The sequence below is a fragment of the Portunus trituberculatus genome, chromosome 24 (assembly GCF_017591435.1).
Source record: "Portunus trituberculatus isolate SZX2019 chromosome 24, ASM1759143v1, whole genome shotgun sequence".
NCBI lineage: Eukaryota > Metazoa > Arthropoda > Malacostraca > Decapoda > Portunidae > Portunus > Portunus trituberculatus.
The window spans coordinates 18,379,489-18,399,488 of NC_059278.1; the positions used below are offsets into that span (position 1 = coordinate 18,379,489).

The following is a 20,000-nucleotide window of genomic DNA, read 5'->3' on the forward strand; positions in this document are numbered from 1 at the left end:
TACTACTACTACTACTACTACTACTACCACCAGAGAGAGAGAGAGAGAGAGAGAGGTGTTATAAGCATGTAAATTAGCCAACCCACCTGTCTGTTGGTGACTAAGGGAGATGCCACGACCTATTAATAACAATTACCACCATGACTTGCTGAACTCAGACCAAGGCAAACCTCCTCCTCCTCCTCCTCCTCCTCCTCCTCCTCCTCCTCCTCTTCCTCTTCCTCTTCCTCTCAAACTGTTCATCTCTTAATCGCTTTCCATAGAGTGTCAGTTTCTCTCATGTTTGCATTTCTTGTTTCTTGTTTCTCCTCTCCCTTTCCTTCTAGTAGTAGTAGTAGTAGTAGTAGTAGTAGTAGTAGTATTATAGTAGTAGTAGTAGTAGTAGTAGTAGTAGTAGTAGTAGTAGTCCTCTTCAATTATTTCTCTCTCTCTCTCTCTCTCTCTCTCTCTCTCTCTCTCTCTCTCTCTCTCTCTCTCTCTCTCTCTCTCTCTCTCTCTCTCTCTCTCTCTCTCTCTCTATACCATTTCCTTTACCGTGCCCCGCCTTGCCCCGTCCCGCTGGCCACTTCAATAGTGCTTCGCGGGGCTGGGGCTTGGAGGGCCGGGCTTGGAGGGGCCGGGCATTGGGGTGTTGGGGGGTACTGGGGTGTGTTGGGTTCTATTCCCTATTGAGTGTGCGTGCGATTAAGAGAAGCAAAGTGAAATTACATCAGAATTTATGGACATAGGAAGATTATCTCTGTTCTCCCACTGAAGACCGCCTCCTCCTCCTCCTCCTCCTCCTCCTCCTCCTCCTCCTCCTCTTTATCTTATCCTCCTTGTCTTCCTTGCTCCTGTTCTTCCTTCTCCTCTTACTGTTCCTCTTCAGTTTCTTCTCCTTTCTTGTCTTTTTTTTCCTCTGACAATGAATAGAGAGAGAGAGAGAGAGAGAGAGAGAGAGAGAGAGAGAGAGACCTACCTACCTACATACACACATACACACATACTTCACCCACGGCAGGAAGAAGAAGTGAAGGGCGGAAATTGTAATCGGAAAAATATAAGACAACCCTGTCATACATTTCCGACAGATGAACTTCCCTCCCTTCCCTCCGCTTTCCCTCCGTTCCCTCCACGTTCCCTCCGTTCCCTCCACGTTCCCTCCATCCCTCCATCCCTCCCCCGTGTCTGCAGCGGCTTGGAGGAGTCGTAACCAGTGTGATATGCGTAAAATGTGCAATTAAAAGATAAGTTCCAATGAGTGTTTCCCATGGCTGTGGAGATTCATAAGTCGAGGTTATCGAGATGAAAGCTAAAGTATGGGGCTCCAGCCGCTCATGAAACAAACGAGGCCTTGTCACGAAGCTTCGAACATCCCTCCCTCCCTCCCTCCCTTCCTTCCCTCCCTCTCTCTCTCTCTCTCTCTCTCTCTCTCTCTCTTGGTTGTGAGGGGTTTTTTTTTCTCTCTTTCTCTCTCTATTCCTTCTTCTTCTGTTTGTTTCTTTCTTTTCTCTTTCTCTATTCTCTCTCTCTCTCTCTCTCTCTCTCTCTCTCTCTCTCTCTCTCTCTCTCTCTCTCTCTCTCTCTCTCTCTCTCTTCGTTGTGTAGTTTTCTCTTTTCCTTTTTCTCTCTCTCTCTCTCTTCTCTTATTTCTCTCTCTCTCTCTCTCTCTCTCTCTCTCTCTCTCTCCTCTTTCATCATTTCTCTTCTCTCTCTTCTCTTCTTTCTTATCTTTGTCATTATCTCCTTCTCTCTCTTTCTCTCCTACTTCTTCTTCTTCTCCTTTTCTTCTTCTTCTTCTTCTTCTTCTTCTTCTTCTTCTTCTTCTTCTTCTTCTTCTTCTTCTTCTTCTTCTTCTACCTTTTTACCTCCCTCATTCTTCGTCGAGAGAATGAAATGCTTCTCTCTCTCTCTCTCTCTCTCTCTCTCTCTCTCTCTCTCTCTCTCTCTCTCTCTCTCTCTCTCTCTCTCTCTCCTATTCCCTCCTTTATCATTATGAGGGAGAAGGGGAGAGGAAGATAGAGATATGAGAAAGGAATGCATAGATGATGAGGGGGAGATGAAGATGGTGAGATGAATGATGGTGAGGAAGATGGTGATGGGATGAATAAGGAGAATGTCTTTTTTTACCAAGGAAGGAAAGAAATAGTGAAGAAATGGAGAGGATAATGTAGAAGAGAAGGAGGAGGAGGAGGAGGAGGAAGAGGAGGAGAGGTTGATAGTCATGAAGGAAAAAATAAGTAAAGTTAAGATGATAATGAGGACGAGTAAGAGAAGGAGGAGGAAGAGGAGGAGGAGGAGGAGGAAGAGGAAGAGAAGGAGGAGGAGGAAGATGATGATTATGTGGTTACAAACATTCTCTTCTTCAAATCATCGATATTTATACACCAGCACGTGTGTGTGTGTGTGTGTGTGTGTGTGTGTGTGTGTGTGTGTGATGGGCTTCATTGATCAGAGAGACAAGAGTGGTAAGCAACACACAAAAGAAAGTGCAAAATCATGTACTTACACCCAGAGAGAGAGAGAGAGAGAGAGAGAGAGAGAGAGAGAGAGAGAGAGAGAGAGGAAAGAACTAGTGGCGATCTTCTATAACTGACCCACCAAACAGAACCACTAAACCTCCTCCCCCATGTGTGTGTGTGTGTGTGTGTGTGTGTGTGTGTGTGTGTGTGTGTGTGTGTGTGTGTGTGTCGGGGATTTATTTGAGTGAGGGGCGGGTTAGGGCTGGAAGAGGTTGGCCCAGTAATTAAAGATAAAACTAATTACAACATTCCGGCCAAACCTTCGCTGTCCAACCGTGCATGCATAACAATACTTCACTCGGGGCTGCACACCTGTCGCCCTCGGCCCCGCAGGTGTGAGGAGGGAGGAAGGCAGAGACAGGTACAGCGGAGGAAGATTGGTGGAGGAGGAGGAGGAGGAGGAGGGAGGTGTTGGAGGTGGTGGTTTTAGACTTGTGGTATTGGAGGAGGAGGAGGTGGAGGTGGTTGTGGTTTAGGAGGAAGGAAGGAAGGATTTGTAAAAGGGTAAATTTTAAGGTAGAGAGAGAGAGAGAGAGAGAATACATCACCTTAATCCTCTCTACACACACACACACACACACACACACACACACACACACACACACACACACACACACACACACACACACACACACACTTATACCCTTTCTCTCCCTCCCTTCTTCCCTCTTCTTCCCTTCTACTTACCTTACTCATCTCTCCTTCCTCCTCCTCCTCCTCCTCCTCCTCCTCCTCCTAAGTACAGAAGACATCATATTAGAGTGATCTACCGGTAAAGGAAGAGGGAAGGGGAGGGAAGGGAGGGAAGGGAAGAGGTGAAGGAAAGGAGGGAAGAGATGAAGGAGAGGGGTTGAGGAAGAGGAGACTGAAAGGAAGGGATGGAAGAGAAGGGAGGGAAGGAGAGAGATGAACAGGGAAGAGGAGGGAGGGATGGGAAGGATGGGAGGGCAAGGAAGGAAGGGAAGAGGTAAAAGGAAGGAGGGGTAAGGGAAGGAGGGATTTAGAGGGAAGGGAAGGGGGAGGAAAGGGAGGGAGAGGAGAGGAGAGGAGAGGGAGGGAAGGGGGAGGGTGTTTTGATTGGCTTGTCCATAATAGGGGTCACGATTTTGAGTGATTCCCATTTTCTTTTTCCCTTAGTGTGAGAAGTCATCATCTCTCTCTCTCTCTCTCTCTCTCTCTCTCTCTCTCTCTCTCTCTCTCTCTCTCTCTCTCTCTCTCTCTGGATACTTATTTTTTATTTTCTTTTTCTCCTTCCTTTCCTCCTAAGCTACAATTTTATCTCCCTCCCTTTTCCTTCCTTCCTTCCTTCCTTCCTTTCTTCCTTCATTCATTTTTACCTCTCCGTCTGATTTTTCGTCTCTAGTTTCCTGCCTTCACTATCCTCCTTCTTTCCTCCTTCCCTCTGTTAACCATTCCCCCTCCTTATGCTTCCTCTCCTTCCCTTACCTTCCTCCTACTTAACATTTAGGTAGAGAAGACACATAAGAATCCATATTTACTACACTGAATAGAGCAGAGAAATAAGTAGAAGAGCTAGGAATATTGAACAGTAAGAGAGTGTCAGAGGAAGAGTAAGAAGTGAAAGTTAATTCCTTCAGTTATAGAGAACCAGTATCCAAGTGGACCTTATTTTTTTTCTTTCAATTTTTTTTTTTTTTTTTTTTTTACTCTTGGCTGGCCCTCTCTCCTACATATATGTGAAAAAAACATGATGTGAATGCGAGTCCATGATTTTTTATGGTGTTTTTTTTTCTTTATAGTTCTAGTGAAAGACTGACTAGATTTCTACATTATTAACTGGAGAAACACTCTTGAAAAACCCGCTAGTCATCTCTATGGCCTTGGAAATTGTCGTGGTGAGAGAGCAAAGCGTTTCTGAATACTGATCTTAGAAAGGAGATTATTTTTCTTATGCAAGAGGGGAAGCTGGCCAAGGGCAAAAAAATGTAAATAAAAAGGCCCACTAGATTGCCAGTGCCCGTAAAGAAATAAGAGTTATCCAAAATCAGGGACAAATGTCTTGAAACCTCCCTCTTAAAAGAAATCAAGTCGTAGGAAGGAGGAAATACAGAGGCAGGCAGGGAGTTCCAGAGTTAACCAGAGAAATATATGAAGGATTAGTCGTGAAAGTTAAGACAATTAAGAAATGAATTATGAGCCTTGTCATGATAAAGCAAAGGTTAGGAAAGTAAAACATCTCTCTAAAGCGACTCTAGAAAACCTAGGCGCCTTTTTTTTTATTTATACCATGTGGGCTTTTTCACGGGAATTTATGGGCTAAAGGACATAATTTTTGGGGTTACCTCCTATCTCAAAGCCCAACCTCTAGGAAATCGTTGCCCACAGTGAGAAAGCCCAACCTACACTCGGACCGTGGACAGGATTAGAACCCGTGCGCTTGGAGACCCTCGGACCCCAAAGCACTCATGGTTCCACTGCACCACGGCGGCCCCTGTACACAAATATATTCAAAGCAGTCAATGAGAAACAGTGATAATGTAATTGGTCTGAAAATTCTAAGCTTTCTCTTTTATTTTAACATATTTTTATCATTTGTTGTTACTTTATTATTTCTTTTTGGGTTTACTATCGCTCCTTATCTCTTATCTTCTCCGCGTCAGTCCTGTTACTTGTAATGGACAGGAAATTGACTTGTGTAGACCATCAATTGACCTTACCTACTTTCTATTTTCCTCTGATTTTCTTACTCTTTTCTTTTTTGTCTTGAGTCTATACCTGGCAGCCGACAGGAGGGGAGATGTGAGGGCAGGTAGGCATAGCTGTGTGTGTGTGTGTGTGTGTGTGTGTGTATTTTGTCTCTCTCTCTCTCTCTCTCTCTCTATCTTTCTCTCTCTTGTCTCGTCTCGTCTCGTCTCGTCACTTACAAAAACAAAGAAGCACACGGACATACTTGAGCCAAATCTCCTCACAGCTGCTCAGACACGAGATAAGAATTTGGCCGTAATGAATACACTTCGAAACATAATGAATAGACGTCCACTCCACTCCACTCCACCCCACCCCTGCAGGTCAGAGCGGAGTGGGTAACGTGAGATTGTATATTGCGCCTTGGTATATTGCCCCGCGTCTCTTGGAACGAAACATTTACATGGACCGGAGCCTTGGGAGGGTTTCGAAGCGGCGGCAGATCTCGAGCCAGGGTTGAGAACATAAAATCATCGTGTCAGACGGCATGACAAGTCCATCTCTTTAATAACAGGGCAGGGGAAGGTCCGGTGGGTGTTGGTTGGGCTAGACTTTGTTCAAACCGGATTATCAGCTTTGGGTAAAACTGGAGATGGAGGAGGAGGAGCAGGAGGAGTAGGAGAAGAAGGAGGAGGTAGTAGTGGTGGAGGAGGAGTGTGGAGGCTAATTGTACGGGGCAGGTGGACGCCTTGAGGGAATCCATCCATCACTGCAGACAAATTTTTGTTTCTAACTGCAGCATAGAGGGTAGGGCGGCGGCCACACTCACTACCACCACCACTACTACCACTACTACTTCTACCACCACTACTATCTCCGTCGCTACACATGGAAATACCTCATTAAGAAAGACTGTAATATGAAGTATCTAGTTTCACTCCTAAACGCTGCCTTCTGCTGATCGCTCCCCTTCAATATCATGGTGGGCGGTTTGCATGAACTGGGCTCTGTTCAAGTCAAAGGCTCGTATTTAGAAACGCTTTGCTCTCTCACCACGACTATTTTCAAAAGACACAGATGATTAAGGGGGTTTTTCAACAGTATATAATGTAGAAATCTTGTTACTGCTTCTAGAATCGTGAAAACACTTTTAAAACTTCTGTCATTTTAAATAAACCTCGTTAAAATTTTTTGTTCTTTCACCAGGACTATTTTCCAAGGCCTCAGAGATGATTAGCGAGGTTTTCAAGAGTGGTTCTCCGGTTAATAATGTAGAAAGCTTGTCACTCTGCCTCTAAAACCATAAAACACCTTGAAAATCTCGTGTAAATTTAAATAAAGCTTTTTGAAATCGTGGAGATGAAGCACAGAACTGTTGGAAAGTACCAGCTTAAATCCTCATCAGATCGCGAGAAATTGAACCTCATCTATCGCGGTAATGGAGAGTTATCATTGGTCATCCGTGCCGCACCTTGACCAATCAGATAAAAGGACTGCCGGCTCGGTGCTCCCTGACCGGCACCTCGAGGGAACGAAAAGGAACACAAAGAAGGTTAAACAAATAGCGATGTAAATGACTTCTGCTCTTCTGGATTTTGTAGTTCATGGTGACCTGGTGTTTGTCAGTGCTGGTTGTATTCACGTATTCAGGAACGCTTTGCTCTCTCACCACGACAGTTTCCCAAGGCCATATAAATGATTAGCGGGGTTTTCTAGAGTGTTTCTCCAGTTAATAATGCTGAAACCTTGTCACTCTGTCTCCATAACTGCAAAAACACTTTAAAAACTCGTGTAAATTTAAATAAAACCTTTTGAAACAGTGGACGTGAAGCGCAGGAGTGTTTAAGAATACGAGCTTAAGTCTCTTTAGATTAGGTTAGGTTAGTTTTGTATCACCTTCCATTTGGTCCCTCATAGGTCAAAAGAACACAAAGGATGATAGAATACTAATGAAATAATACCTTGCTTGTATGTTTTCACGGTTCAGATTTTCCTGTGTAATCACTCGCAGATCTTTTTCTCCTTTAAGTAGACTTTTGAATTTCTAACATGATTTCTTCTGTGACCTCATTATCCGTCCAAAATTAGTTAGGTTAGTTGACGTAAACTTACTATGACAATATAACCTCTCGTGCTTCAAAGGAACACGGAAGATAAAAAGCACCATTAAAATACTTCTGAATGTTCTATGCGACCTGGTATCCTTCCGTGTTTTCCTAGTATTATGTAAGAAAAAGTTATGTAATGTTCTAAACCCTGGAATACTGAGACGCAATTTTACCTTGATTTTTTGTGTACTATTAGACGATTGTATTTGCATTAGGAAGGGTCTATGGAGGTCAGAAGATTAATGGCCAGAGTCTTTGCTTTTCTAATCACATTTTTTTTTCTGAAACTGTACAAAATTGCCGAATAACAACCAGAAAAATATGAAAATACGTCCTGGTACTGAAGAAATTAATAACACAACATTCTGAGTCTTAATGGAAGATAAAACACATCAATAAAACCTTCCTAGATTCCTGGTTCAGTGACATGTACAAGTCTAGATATGTTAGGTAAAGTTATTCTATGTTAGATATATTCAGCATCACCACTAATATAACTTTAAGCCTCTGGGAAAGACAATAAACACTAATAAAATTATTTCTAGACTCATAATTACTTTAGCACCTCTTAATGTGGCTGTTACGTTAGATTAGCTGCTCTTAATATCACCTTTAACATAACCTCTGCAGCTCAAAGGATGATAAAAAACACTAATAAAAAGTTCCTGTACTCCTTTCTATACTAAAGTAGAAAAGGGAACGTTAGGTTAGGCATTACCACCTTTAATATATCCCTAACAGCTCAGAAGGACGATAAAAACACTAATAAAATGTTTCTGGGTTCCTTGTTATGCTGTATTAAGAAAAGGTTACGTTAGATGTGGCATTCTTTGTAACCTATTCAACTTAACCCGTGCCTGTGTCTAAGATTTGGCGTTCATACTGACTCCTTCCACTTAACTCGTGCCTGTGTCTACTCTCAATCTGGCTGTGAGTGTGTGAATGAAGCCAAAAACATTAAAAAAACTCTCCTGTTATGCGGCATTACAAAAGGTTACGTTATGTTTTGGCATTCTTTGTAATCTATTCAATTTAACCCGTGCCTGTGTCTACTCTCAATCTGGCAGTGAGTGTGTGTGTAAGTAAAAAAAAAAAAACATTAATACACTCCCCTGTTATGCTGCATTAGGAAAGATCACGTTGGTTTGGCATTCTTACTAACCCCTTCAACTTAACCCTGTCTCTGGTCTCAATCTGGCAGTGAGTGTGGCTGCTAATGTTCTCTTTATGGGGTCATTATTCCCCTTGACTATCACTAGGAAATGTGGACTACAAAAGGCGCCTTGCATTTTATCACCCTATTAGGCCTGTGTTTCCAGCGGCGCTCTTGATAACACACAGCAGCGCGGCGTATTACAGGGCGCACTGGTTACCTAAAAGCCTGAAGGGGCAAAAAGAAACGTGATGGAGTAAGGAGCGAATCAGAAAACAGCGGAATTGGTTGAGTTGAGTCGTGAATGTCTGTGAAATTTCCCTCAATGTTTTAAATGAGGGTACACTTTTTTGGGTTAAACTACTACTATTACTTCTTCTTTTGTATTTCTTCCTCCTCCTCCTCCTCCTCCTCCTCCTCCTCCTCCTCCTCCTCCTCCTCCTCCTTCTCTTTGTTATAGGTCAGCTCGTCATGTCATCACTCACGTCCTCCCAGCACGAGATGTAACAATGCCTCCAAATGTTTTAATGGTAGAGTTAAAACTGTACTTCAGGGCTCACGCACGCACACACACACACACACACACAAACACACACACAAACACACACACACAGACAGACAAATAGACAAATAGCTCAATGGGCTTCCTGAGTCTACTAAAATGAGAGCACAGGCCTCGTTCTTATTTTGGACGTGAAAATAATCGAGTCGAGACGAAGACTTTTGAATATCTAACATATAAATACCTAAACAAAAGCAAGACTCACATTAGCAATAGTTAGAATCTCTGTACTACTATTAATATCACTGCATTATATCTCCCTTTTTATCAAGTAAGAGGGGAGGACTGGCAAAGGGTAACAAAAAGATATAGAGAAAAAAGACCCACTCAGCCGCCAGTCTCCCTACACAGCCAATGAACAGAGACAACTGTCTAGGCATCATTCGCTTCATACACCAACACTGAGTACCGTCACTTCAACACTCAAGGAAAAATAAAGGCAAAAAAAAGGCCCACTCAGTCATCAGTCCTACCCAGCCGATAGTTAGCCAAAGAACAGGAGGAAACGGCTACTTTATATGTCACTTTATACACCAGTACTGAATACCATCACTGCAACACTCAGCACTCAAAACACATCGCGTGCGCAGACAGCCACCGACACCAACCCCAGCTGCGCATACCCCGGCATTAGCTAACCCTGACACGATCCATCCGCAGGAGTATTAAGGGCACTTTTGGCCATCTTCCCGCCCCGTTGTCTCATATCATTGGGTCTGATGGAACTACCGTGGCGTGACGCGGATGACGGGGCGAGACAGACGTAACAGGACGCTTCAGGGCCCCGGGACGCTGTTATTAAGGATCCGATGTGTCCTTCGAAATGTGACAAAACCTGAAGAGGGTGTGAATGTGTCTGAGAGGCGATGGGCGGCGTGGCTTTGCTTCCTCGCACGTGACTGACTCCCTGCCTTGCTCTTTCTCTTTCTGGGTGTTGAAGTGAATGGCTTGCGTGTTCTGAAGCCGCGTAGGAAAGTGTAGTGTTAAGTTAGTGTTGAAGCAAGAGTGTGAGGGAGAGTGAGTGTAGAAACGTGAGGGATTGGCTATGACGGGCATACAGACACACAGACACACAGGCACACAGGCAGATAAAGAATACATTGGCGTGAAAAATTGAGTACACAATCGTAAACAAGGAATTGTAATGCAATCTCAAATATACAAAGGCAAATACACACACTCACGCGCACACACACACACACACACACACACACACACACACACACACACACACACACACACACACACACTCGAACAAAAAAATCAAAGGAAAAAATGAAAAAAGGATAAATAAGAGAAAAATAACAGGGAAATAAAAAAAAGATGAAAAGAAAACGAGAAAATAAGAAAAAAAATTACCAAACTTGTGATAAATATGAGATTAATTCGTGAGTGAAGGAGAAAAAGTTAAGGCCACACAGCGCGCCCTTATCACTAACCAAACTAGAGAGAGAGAGAGAGAGAGAGAGAGAGAGAGAGAGAGAGAGAGAGAGATAATCCATTTTTCTTCGTTTTCTTTTCTTCTATTTTTCACTTGCATTTATAGTATAGAATTGTAATTTTTTGTAATCTCTCTCTCTCTCTCTCTCTCTCTCTCTCTCTCTCTCTCTCTCTCTCTCTCTCTCTCTGCTCCTTCATAACTCAGGGTAAATGCACGAGAAGCACTGTACGTGATTTCCAAGCCGTGCCATCCTTCCCGGTACGTGGAATGAATCACGGCCCTTTCCCGGAAGCAGACAGAAACAGCGGCGCAGTGTTATTTTTTTTCCCGCGAAGTTGTTTGAGCTTAAGAGTAAATAATGGAGTGAGAGTGGAGTGTGTTATGTGTGTGTGTGTGTGTGTGTGTGTGTGTGTGTGTGTGTGTGTGTGTGTGTGTGTGTGTGTGTGTGTGTGTGTTTGTTCGTAATGGAATTGAATTTGAACGTTGAGATGGAGCATATGAGGAAATATAAAAAAAGATAGATGGATAGACAAGTTATACACACACACACACACACACACACACACACACACACACACACACACACACACACACACACACACACACACACACACACAAGAAGAAGACGAGTAATAATAAGGAAATAACTTACATTTTTATCTATCTAGTCATCTGTGTTTGTCTATCCATCTATCTATCTACCTTTTTAACATATACTTATACCATAAAGAAAACAAACACACGAAACGAGAAATAGAAAATAGGAAAGAAGAAAAAATAATCATAGTTATCAAAATAAAAATAAAAAAATAGATAGATAAAAATTTAAGAAACATGCAATTTTTATGTCGTACGGAAAGAAGAAAAAAAAATCATGCATATCAAAATTATGAAAAAAAAATAGACAAAAAAAAATAAACCTTGTGCAAATGATAATAAGAAGAAAACTTGTATATTTATCTATTTTATGTCGTAAGGAAAGGAAAGAAAAAATAAATCGATGCATATTACTTTTTTTTCAACCGCAAATCGTGGTGTATATTTTTTTTTTTCTATTTTATTTTAGGTTAGGTTAGGTTAGATAGATAGAAAAATAAGTCTTGTGCAATTTTTATGTCGTATGTCTCAAGATCTTTAAACTGTGAATGCATCTCAGGACATTTTGATTTCATTCTTATCGACACGGTACAACTGCACTGGCTCTCAGCTCAACAAACGGCCCCTCTGTCTGTAATCCGAGGCTTGTTCGTGTGATTCAGACATTTGGGACTCTTGGACACTGCCTCAAGGGAAGTTTGGAGGAGGAACGTGTGGGGAATCAAATCAAAGGGGAAGCTTGTTTTTTTTTTTTTTTTTTTTTACTCTTTTCCTATGAGCCCTGTGTGTGTATATAATTTTTCGTGTTTTTTTTTTTTTTTCGTTATTTTTTTTTTTTTTTTTTTTTTAGGTTTCGTAGTGTCAACAAACTCCACGTACAGTAATTTTGCCGCGCCGTGACTGCCTGGTTCTCTCTCTCTCTCTCTCTCTCTCTCTCTCTCTCTCTCTCTCTCTCTCTCTCTCTCTCTCTCTCTCTCTCTCTCTCTCTCTCTCTCTCTCTCTCTCTCTCTCTCTCTCTCTCTCTCTCTCTCTCTCTCTCTCTCTCTCTCTCTCTCTCTCTCTCTCTCTCTCTCTCTCTCTCTCTCTCTCTCTCTCTCTCTCTCTCTCTCTCTCTCTCTCTCTCTCTCTCTCTCTCTCTCTCTCTCTCTCTCTCTCTCTCTCTCTCTCTCTCTCTCTCTCTCTCTCTCTCTCTCTCTCTCTCTCTCTCTCTCTCCAGCACTGTATTTGTCACCTCAGTACCCTCAGGTTAAACTGATATTCCTTCTTCTCCTCCTCTTCCTCCTCCTCCTCCTCCTCCTCCTTCTCCTCCTCCTCCTCCTCCTCCTCCTCCTCCTCCTCCTCCTCCTCATCATCCTGTTGCTGCTTCTGCTTCTCCTCCTGCTCCTCCTCCTGCTAATCCTCATCTTTCCCAACACAGATTAAACAGATCCTCCTCCTCCTCCTTCTCCTCCTCCTGCTTCTCCTCCTCCTCCTCCTCCTCCTCCTCCTCTACACAGCATCCTTCTCACATACCCTCATTACAACCTCTTCTCATCCTTCCCCCTTCCTTCCCCTTCGCTATCACCCTCACCTTTGCCACCTGAAGGGCCTCGCCGGCGGGAGTCCCTCAGGTGGCGGCGGCGTGGGCTCCCTGGTATTATGCTCGGGGCTATATCCACAGCTCAGCGGCGCCGTGGACGTCAAGATTATCCAGTTGGCAATGGGAGGCGAGGACAATCAAGGGTGTGGGGCTGGAAGGGTGAGAAACGCCTCTTGTACTGCCGGGAGTCACGCCATCTCGTCCCTCCCAGCCTCTCCCAGCCTCTCCCAGCCTCTCCCAGCGTCTCCCAGTCTTTTCCAGCCTCTTCCAGCATCTCCTAGTTTATTTTAGCATTTAGTTGTCTCTCCCAGCTTCTCTCAGTCTTCTCCAGTCTCTCTTAGTTTTTTGCAGTATCTCTCAGCTTTTCTCAGTCTCTCCTAGCCTCATCTCTAAGTCTCGTTGTCTCATTCCAGTCTTTCTTAGGATCTTCTATCTTTCAGTGTTTCCCCAGTATCTCTCAGTCTCTCTTAGCTTCTTATAACCATCACACACACACACACACACACACACACACACACACACACACACACACAGAGAGAGAGAAGAGGGATGTTTATCAATGTACGTGCAAATTTATTAGTGCATTTCCAAGTGAATACTGGTGATAATGGAGTGGGATGTGTGTAAATAATTCTCTCTCTCTCTCTCTCTCTCTCTCTCTCTCTCTCTCTCTCTCTCTCTCTCTCTCTCTCTTGCTCTTTATTATCATTTTTTTCTATTCATATTCTTCACATCTGTCTTTCTTCCTCCTCTTTTTCTCTATTACTCTCTATTATTTTCTTCCTTTTTACTCTCTTCCTTCCTCTTTCCTCCTCTCTTTTTTTTACTTCTTTGCCTCGCTCTCCCTCTCACCCACTCCTGCCCTCCCTCTTCCTCCCTCCCTCTCCCTCCCTCTCTCCTGTATCTTGTTACAATCTGAGTGGAGAGTTGTCGCGGTTTATTCCAAGACTCTTTGTTATTTTGTAATTACATGTGGCTCAGGGACCGCCCACAGGTGTTCCAGACGTGTGTGTGTGTGTGTGTGTGTGTGTGTGTGTGTGTGTGAGCAGAGGAAGGAGACAGAGAGAACAGATAGACAGATAGATAGACAGACAGACAGACGAATGAATATATAAACAAGTATACACACACACACACACACACACACACACACACACACACACAGAGAGAGAGAGAGAGAGAGAGACAGACAGACAGACAGACAGACAGACATAAACTCATATAAACAAATAAACAAAAAATAAAACAACTCTCTCTCTCTCTCTCTCTCTCTCTCTCTCTCTCTCTCTCTCTCTCTCTCTCTCTCTCTCTCTCTCTCTCTCTCTCTCTCTCTCTCTCTCTCTCTCTCTCTCTCTCTCTCTCTCTCTCTCTCTCTCTCTCTCTCTCTCACTTCCTCTCTTACCTCATCACTAGTCTTCTCTCAAACTGGTTTCGCCTAAAAGGAGGAAAAATTGTCAGTCAATGGTATGTTTTATTTTTTTCGTCTTTTCACCCAAGATAACACAGAGGGAGGAAATATTTTAATACACCTTAATTGGGACACTATTTCCGCTCTCCTTGGCCGCCCTCCCCACCACCCCATCCCTGCCTCTTTATTTTTTTTTATTTTTTTTCGTTTCTTCAATCGACGTGTGAACGAAATGGCAGCGCAAAGACGTGAAGAATTGTGGGTTATGAGGATTAATGAGAGAGAAAACTGGATGTATAGAGGAATAAGAAAAGGGAGATGGATGCAAGAGAGAAAGGGATAACCGAATGGGAGGGGAAGAGAGATAGATAGATGAATAGATAGATAGATAGATAAATAGATAGATAAATAAATAAATAGAGATAGATAGATTGATAGATTGATATATAGAGAGAAAGAAAAAAATTGAGAGAGAAGGAGAGAAAGATGGAAACAAATAAAAACCTAAACAGAAAAACAAATTCACAAACACACAAACAGGAAGAAAAAAAAAAAAAAAGAACAGCGAAATATTATAAAGCCAAAATATTCTTACTCATGCACAAAAAAGCACTAAAGATATACACAAACACGACATAAAGGCTGCTAATGTGCACAATTCTCCTGGCCCCTCTTTTGTGTCGTTTCCTGTGCCGAGTTAGTTGCCTCCACCTTATCGCCGCCTTATCTCTGCTTCGTGACCCTTTAAACCTCAGCTTAACCCCTTCATAACCAGGACGCGTTTCCATATTCACTCTGCTTACTATTTGGTGGCTTTATACGGCTTCAGAAACTCATGTGGGGGATTGAAATAGTGATGACTCTTTCCATTAAACTTCTACCCTTCATAGATCCTTCTTAATGTTAATAAAAATCGTCTAATCACACCAAAAAGTCAAGGTAAATATGCGTCCCAGTGCTGAAGGGGTTAAAGTGACAGGATAAAAAAGGAACAGGTAGGTAAAAAGTGTACATGAATCTGAAACCAAAATGAGAGTGTGCAGTGTCTTATCAGAGTTTTTTTTTTTTTTTTGTATTTCATTAGAGGAAGACGATGGAGTAATAGGTAAGATTTTGTTTGTGTGTCTTTCTCAGGTTTGTCTGTCTGTCTGTCTGTCTGTCTGTCTGTCTGTCTGTCTGTCTGTCTGTCTGTCTGTCTGTCTGTCTGTCTGTCTGTCTGTCTGTCTGTCTGTCTGTCTGTCTGTCTCTCTCTCTCTCTCTCTCTCTCTCTCTCTCTCTCTCTCTCTCTCTCTCTCTCTCTCTCTCTCTCTCTCTCTCTCTCTCTCTCTCTCTCTCTCTCTCTCTCTCTCTCTCTCTCTCTCTCCATTACACGAGTCAAACATGAATAGTAAGGTGATAACATTTGTAATAGAAGGAAGTGAATTTTGTGTAAGAGTAAGATTAAAGACTACGATCCTTTGTTTTGTCTCTCCTGTGAGCAAAACAAACACTAAATTCCTATGTTTGAAAATGCTTAGGTGTGTTTTGGTAATTTCTCACTTCTTTGTTTTGTTTCAGGGAATAATGCAATTTTTTTTTTCGTGTTTCCTATTCACGTTTATTGAGGAAATGATTCAGCAAGTCATTTTATTCTTGATATTTACCATTTGTTGCCTCTAATAGTCTCCATTTCTCCATTTATCACTTCTTTGTTTGGTTTCAGGAAATTATGCATTTTTCTCTATTTCATATTAATTTTTATTAGGTAAATAATTCAACTAGTCACTTCATTTGTGATATTTACCATTTGTTGCCTCTAAAAGTCTCCATTTCTTAGTTTAGATCTCTACATTTATCACTTCTTTGTTTGGATTCAGGAAGTTCTGCATTTTTTTCTCTATTTCCTATCATTTTTTATTAGGGAAATGATTCAACTAGTCACTCCATTTGAGATCTTTACCCATTCATTTCAATGCATTGCTTTTAAAGTCTTGCAGTTTTTTAGTTTATATCTGCAGTTTATCAGTTCTTTGTTTTGCTTCATGGACTAATGCGTTTCTCGTGTTTCTTATCATTTTTTATTAAGAGAAATTATTCAACTAGTCATTTTATTTGGGATATTTATCATTTATTGTCTCTAAAGTCTTCCATTACTTAGTTTAAATCACTGCAGTTTATCTTATTTATTTTATTTCATGGAACTAATGCTTTTTTCGTGTTTCCTGTCCTTGTTTTATTGAAGGAAATTATTTAACTATTTATTTTATTTGAGACATTTGCCATTTGTTGTCTCTAAAGTCTTCCATTTCTTAGTTTCGATCACTGCAGCTTATCTTGTTTCCTTTGTTTCAGGTAATAATGCTAATTTCGTGTTTGCTTTTCTTCTTTATTGAGGGAAATGATTCAACTAGTTATTCCATTTGAGATATTCATTGCCTCTAAGATCTTGCATTTCTTAGATAATATCACTGCAGCTTATCTTCTTCATTTAGTTTCAGGTAATAGTGCGTTTTTTTTTTTTTTTGTGTGTGTATCCTATTTTTTTTTTTTTATTGAGGGAAATGATTCAACTGTGTACCTTTTATTGCCTCTAAAGTCTTCATTCTTAGTTCATATCACTGCAATTTATCTTCCTGATTTGGCTTCAGGTAATATCTTTTCGTCATTTTTATTCTGCTGCTATGAAATAATATTAATCTGTTCACTAAGACCGTCATCCTTCCTTTTGTTTTTATTCTCTTGTATATTTTAGGTTAGATTATTATTTATTTATTTATTCTGACCTTCACCATCTCTTTGTCTGTGGTTCAAGTTACTGCATCATTCCTCCTTTCTTTGGTTGCACGTAATAATGTACCTTTTCCTGTTTTTCTATTCAGGTTTATTGAGGAAAATGACTCAACTCTTCCTCCCACTAGTGACCTTTACTGTCCTTTTGTCCCTAATGTCCTCCATCTCTCAGTTCAAATCAGGTTACTTTGTCACAAAATACCTCTTTAGGGCCAATAAGTCAGCTGCTGTTGGTTTTCCTTTTTCTCCTTTGGTCTCTTGGCTTTACGGAAATATTTATCTAACTCTTCCCTTGTCTCCCTGAACCCCTTCAATACTGGGACACATTTTTACCCTGAGATTTGTGTACCATTAGACCATTTTATTGACATTAGGAAGGGTCTATGGGCGTCAGAAGATTAATAGCCAGAGTCTTCAGTATTTTAATCCCTCACATGAATTTCTGAAGCAGTAAATAATCAGCAAATAGTAAGTAGAATGAAAATGGAAACGCGTCATGGTACTGAAGGGGCTAAGAAAGGAAGATATTTTGTTTGACTGTATGTGTATTTGTCAAGCACGTCAGATGATTAATAGCTAGAGTCTTCAGTATTTTAATCCCTCGCATGAATTTCTGAAGCAGTAAATAATCAGCAAATAGTAAGCAGAATGAATATGGAAACGCGTCATGGTACTGAAGGGGTATTTTGTCTGTATGTGTGTTTGTCCCTGGCCAACTTTCCCGACTTATATAAAAAAGTCAAGCACACACTGACCGGCGTCCTCTTCTCCCTCAGAGCGACATCGTGCACCAGAGTGTGTATGAGCTGGTGCACTCGGAGGACCGGGAGGAACTGCAGCGTCAACTCATGTGGAACTCTCACCTGCCGCCGGACCAGTCGCAGCTTACCCTACAGGAGGCGCTGCACGGGGACCAGGTGGCGCTCGAGAGGAACTTCACCGTACGCTTCAGGTGTCTGCTGGACAACACCTCTGGCTTCCTGGTGAGTCACTTTCTCTTTTTTTTCTTTTTTTTTCTATTTATTTAATTATTTTTAGGAAAGGCAACGAATATTACAGCTAAAAATAAGGTCCAATAATATCCCAGAACTTTTTATTTTTTATCAATTCAACCCATTATTATTATTTTTTTTTAAAGCAACCAGTATTACAGTTGAAAGAAAAGGTCCACTGAGATCCCAGGTTTTTTTTTTTTTTTAAGCGAACATTGAAGTTAAAAAATAGGCCCACTAAGATCCCAGAACTTTTTTTTCTTTTAGACAACCCAAACCTTTTCTTTTTTCTTTTTGTATCTCATAACATATAAAAGATACGTAAGCCAAAACCATATGCCTTGAAACCTCCATCCTGAGAGAGTTCGATTCGTATCAAGGTGGAAATAAGAGAGACAGTGAGAGAGTTCCAGGATCTACCAAAGAAGGGGATGAATGATTAAGAAGGACAACGAAAAATAGTTAAAATGGCCCACTAAGATGCCAGGCCCATATAAAGACAAACACGTCAGCTAAAGTCTTAAAACCTCTCATATTAAGGTGGAAATACAGAAGCAGTCTGGGAGTTCTAGGGTTTACCAGAGGAAGGGATGAATGACTGGGAACACTGGTTAACTCTTGCATTTGAGAGGTGGACAGAATAGAGGTAAAAAAAATGAAGAAAATCTGGTGCAGTGAGGTCATGGGAAGAGGAAGGAAGGAAAAGTCAGTCACGCAAACCATACACACTAGAAGAGCACTTTTGTAGGAACATGTAGTGAGGAAACAAGAAGGTGATATTATGAAGGCTTTACTTGTTTGGAAACTGATATGATGTGGGAACAAAGAGACGAGTGCCTGAATATTTGGATGGGATATGACAAGAAGGCAAGACAACAGAAGACCAAGGCAGCGATAAGGGATTCTTCTTATCTCTTTATAACGTCTTTAGATTTTAAGTCTCTTCTTAGGGAAATTCGTGTATTTTTTTTTTTATAACTTCGAGGATATGCAGGTAATTTAAGCCCTTTTTAAAAACATATGGACATTTTTTTAAGGAATTTGATACGTTTCTCTATTATCTAAAGTTCTGCGTTGAGATTCGGCGTTTTGATTTCAAGGATATACAGGTATTTTAAGCCAACTTTTAAAGACATATGGACATTTTTAAGCAATTTTAATACGTTTCTCAATTATTTAAAGTTCTGCGTTAAGATTTCAAGATTTTCAGGTATTTTAAGCCACTTTTAAAGACACATGACCATTTTTTAACCAATTTTGATACACTTCTCAATGATTTATGGTGCTGCGTTGAGATTCGGCGTTTTGATGTATCGTAGCCATTATTCGGTGCAGCATCAATGACTTCAGGATGTTTAAAGTATCGCTTGGTTGTTTGCAATGATTATGTGGGAGTGAATGCGGGTCTGGCGAGGAGAGTAAAGGACGGGAAGGGAGGGAGGGAGGCACGAGAGCGGAAAGAAGAGTGAAGGGAGGGAGAAGGGAGGGAAAAAGGAAGCCAAGTAGCATAATTACTTCCGCGATTGAAGCTTGTGGTGCGCGTAAATCACTGGCAATTGTGTCGTATTTGTGGTTCATTTCCTTCCATTGAAATACTCTTCTTTCTCTCCTCCTCCACGACTCACTTTACCTCTCTCTCTCTCTCTCTCTCTCTCTCTCTCTCTCTCTCTCTCTCTCTCCTCGTAATGAAAGGAATAGTAATTTAGCTACTAGATAATGAAGAGATGATGTCAGTTTACTTGTCACACACACACACACACACACACACACACACACACACACACGGCCCGGTAGCTCAGTGGTTAGAGCGTTGGCTTCACGAGCCAGAGGACCGGATTTCGATTCCCGGCCGGGTGGAGATATTTGGGTGTGTCTCCTTTCACGTGTAGCCCCTGTTCACCTAGCAGTGAGTAGGTACGAGATGTAAATCGAGAAGTTGTAACCTTGTTGTCCCGGTGTGTGGTGTGTGCCTGGTCTCAGGCCTATCCGAAGATCGGAAATAATGAGCTCTGAGCTCGTTCCGTAGGGTAACGTCTGGCTGTCTCGTCAGAGACTGCACCAGATCAAACAGTGAATCACACACACACACACACACACACACACACACACACACACACACACACACACACACACACACACACACACACATACTCCCTTATCCATCACCCACATTCCTGCTTGCCACACCATTCCTTCCCTCCTTGCATCCCTTCCCACACACCTGTAGTTCACCACACCTGCATT

The 20,000-nt window shown here is 41.8% G+C and overlaps 1 protein-coding gene across 1 annotated transcript in view; it reads left to right on the forward strand.

The window, feature by feature from the left end:
- LOC123508202 (nuclear receptor coactivator 1-like) overlaps positions 1-20,000 on the forward strand; it is a 268,334-nt gene that overhangs the window by 223,027 nt on the left and 25,307 nt on the right. The window contains exon 6 of the mRNA XM_045261734.1: positions 17,541-17,747. Within this exon, the coding sequence (XP_045117669.1) occupies positions 17,541-17,747 (207 nt within the window). The remainder of the gene's footprint in view (positions 1-17,540; positions 17,748-20,000) is intronic.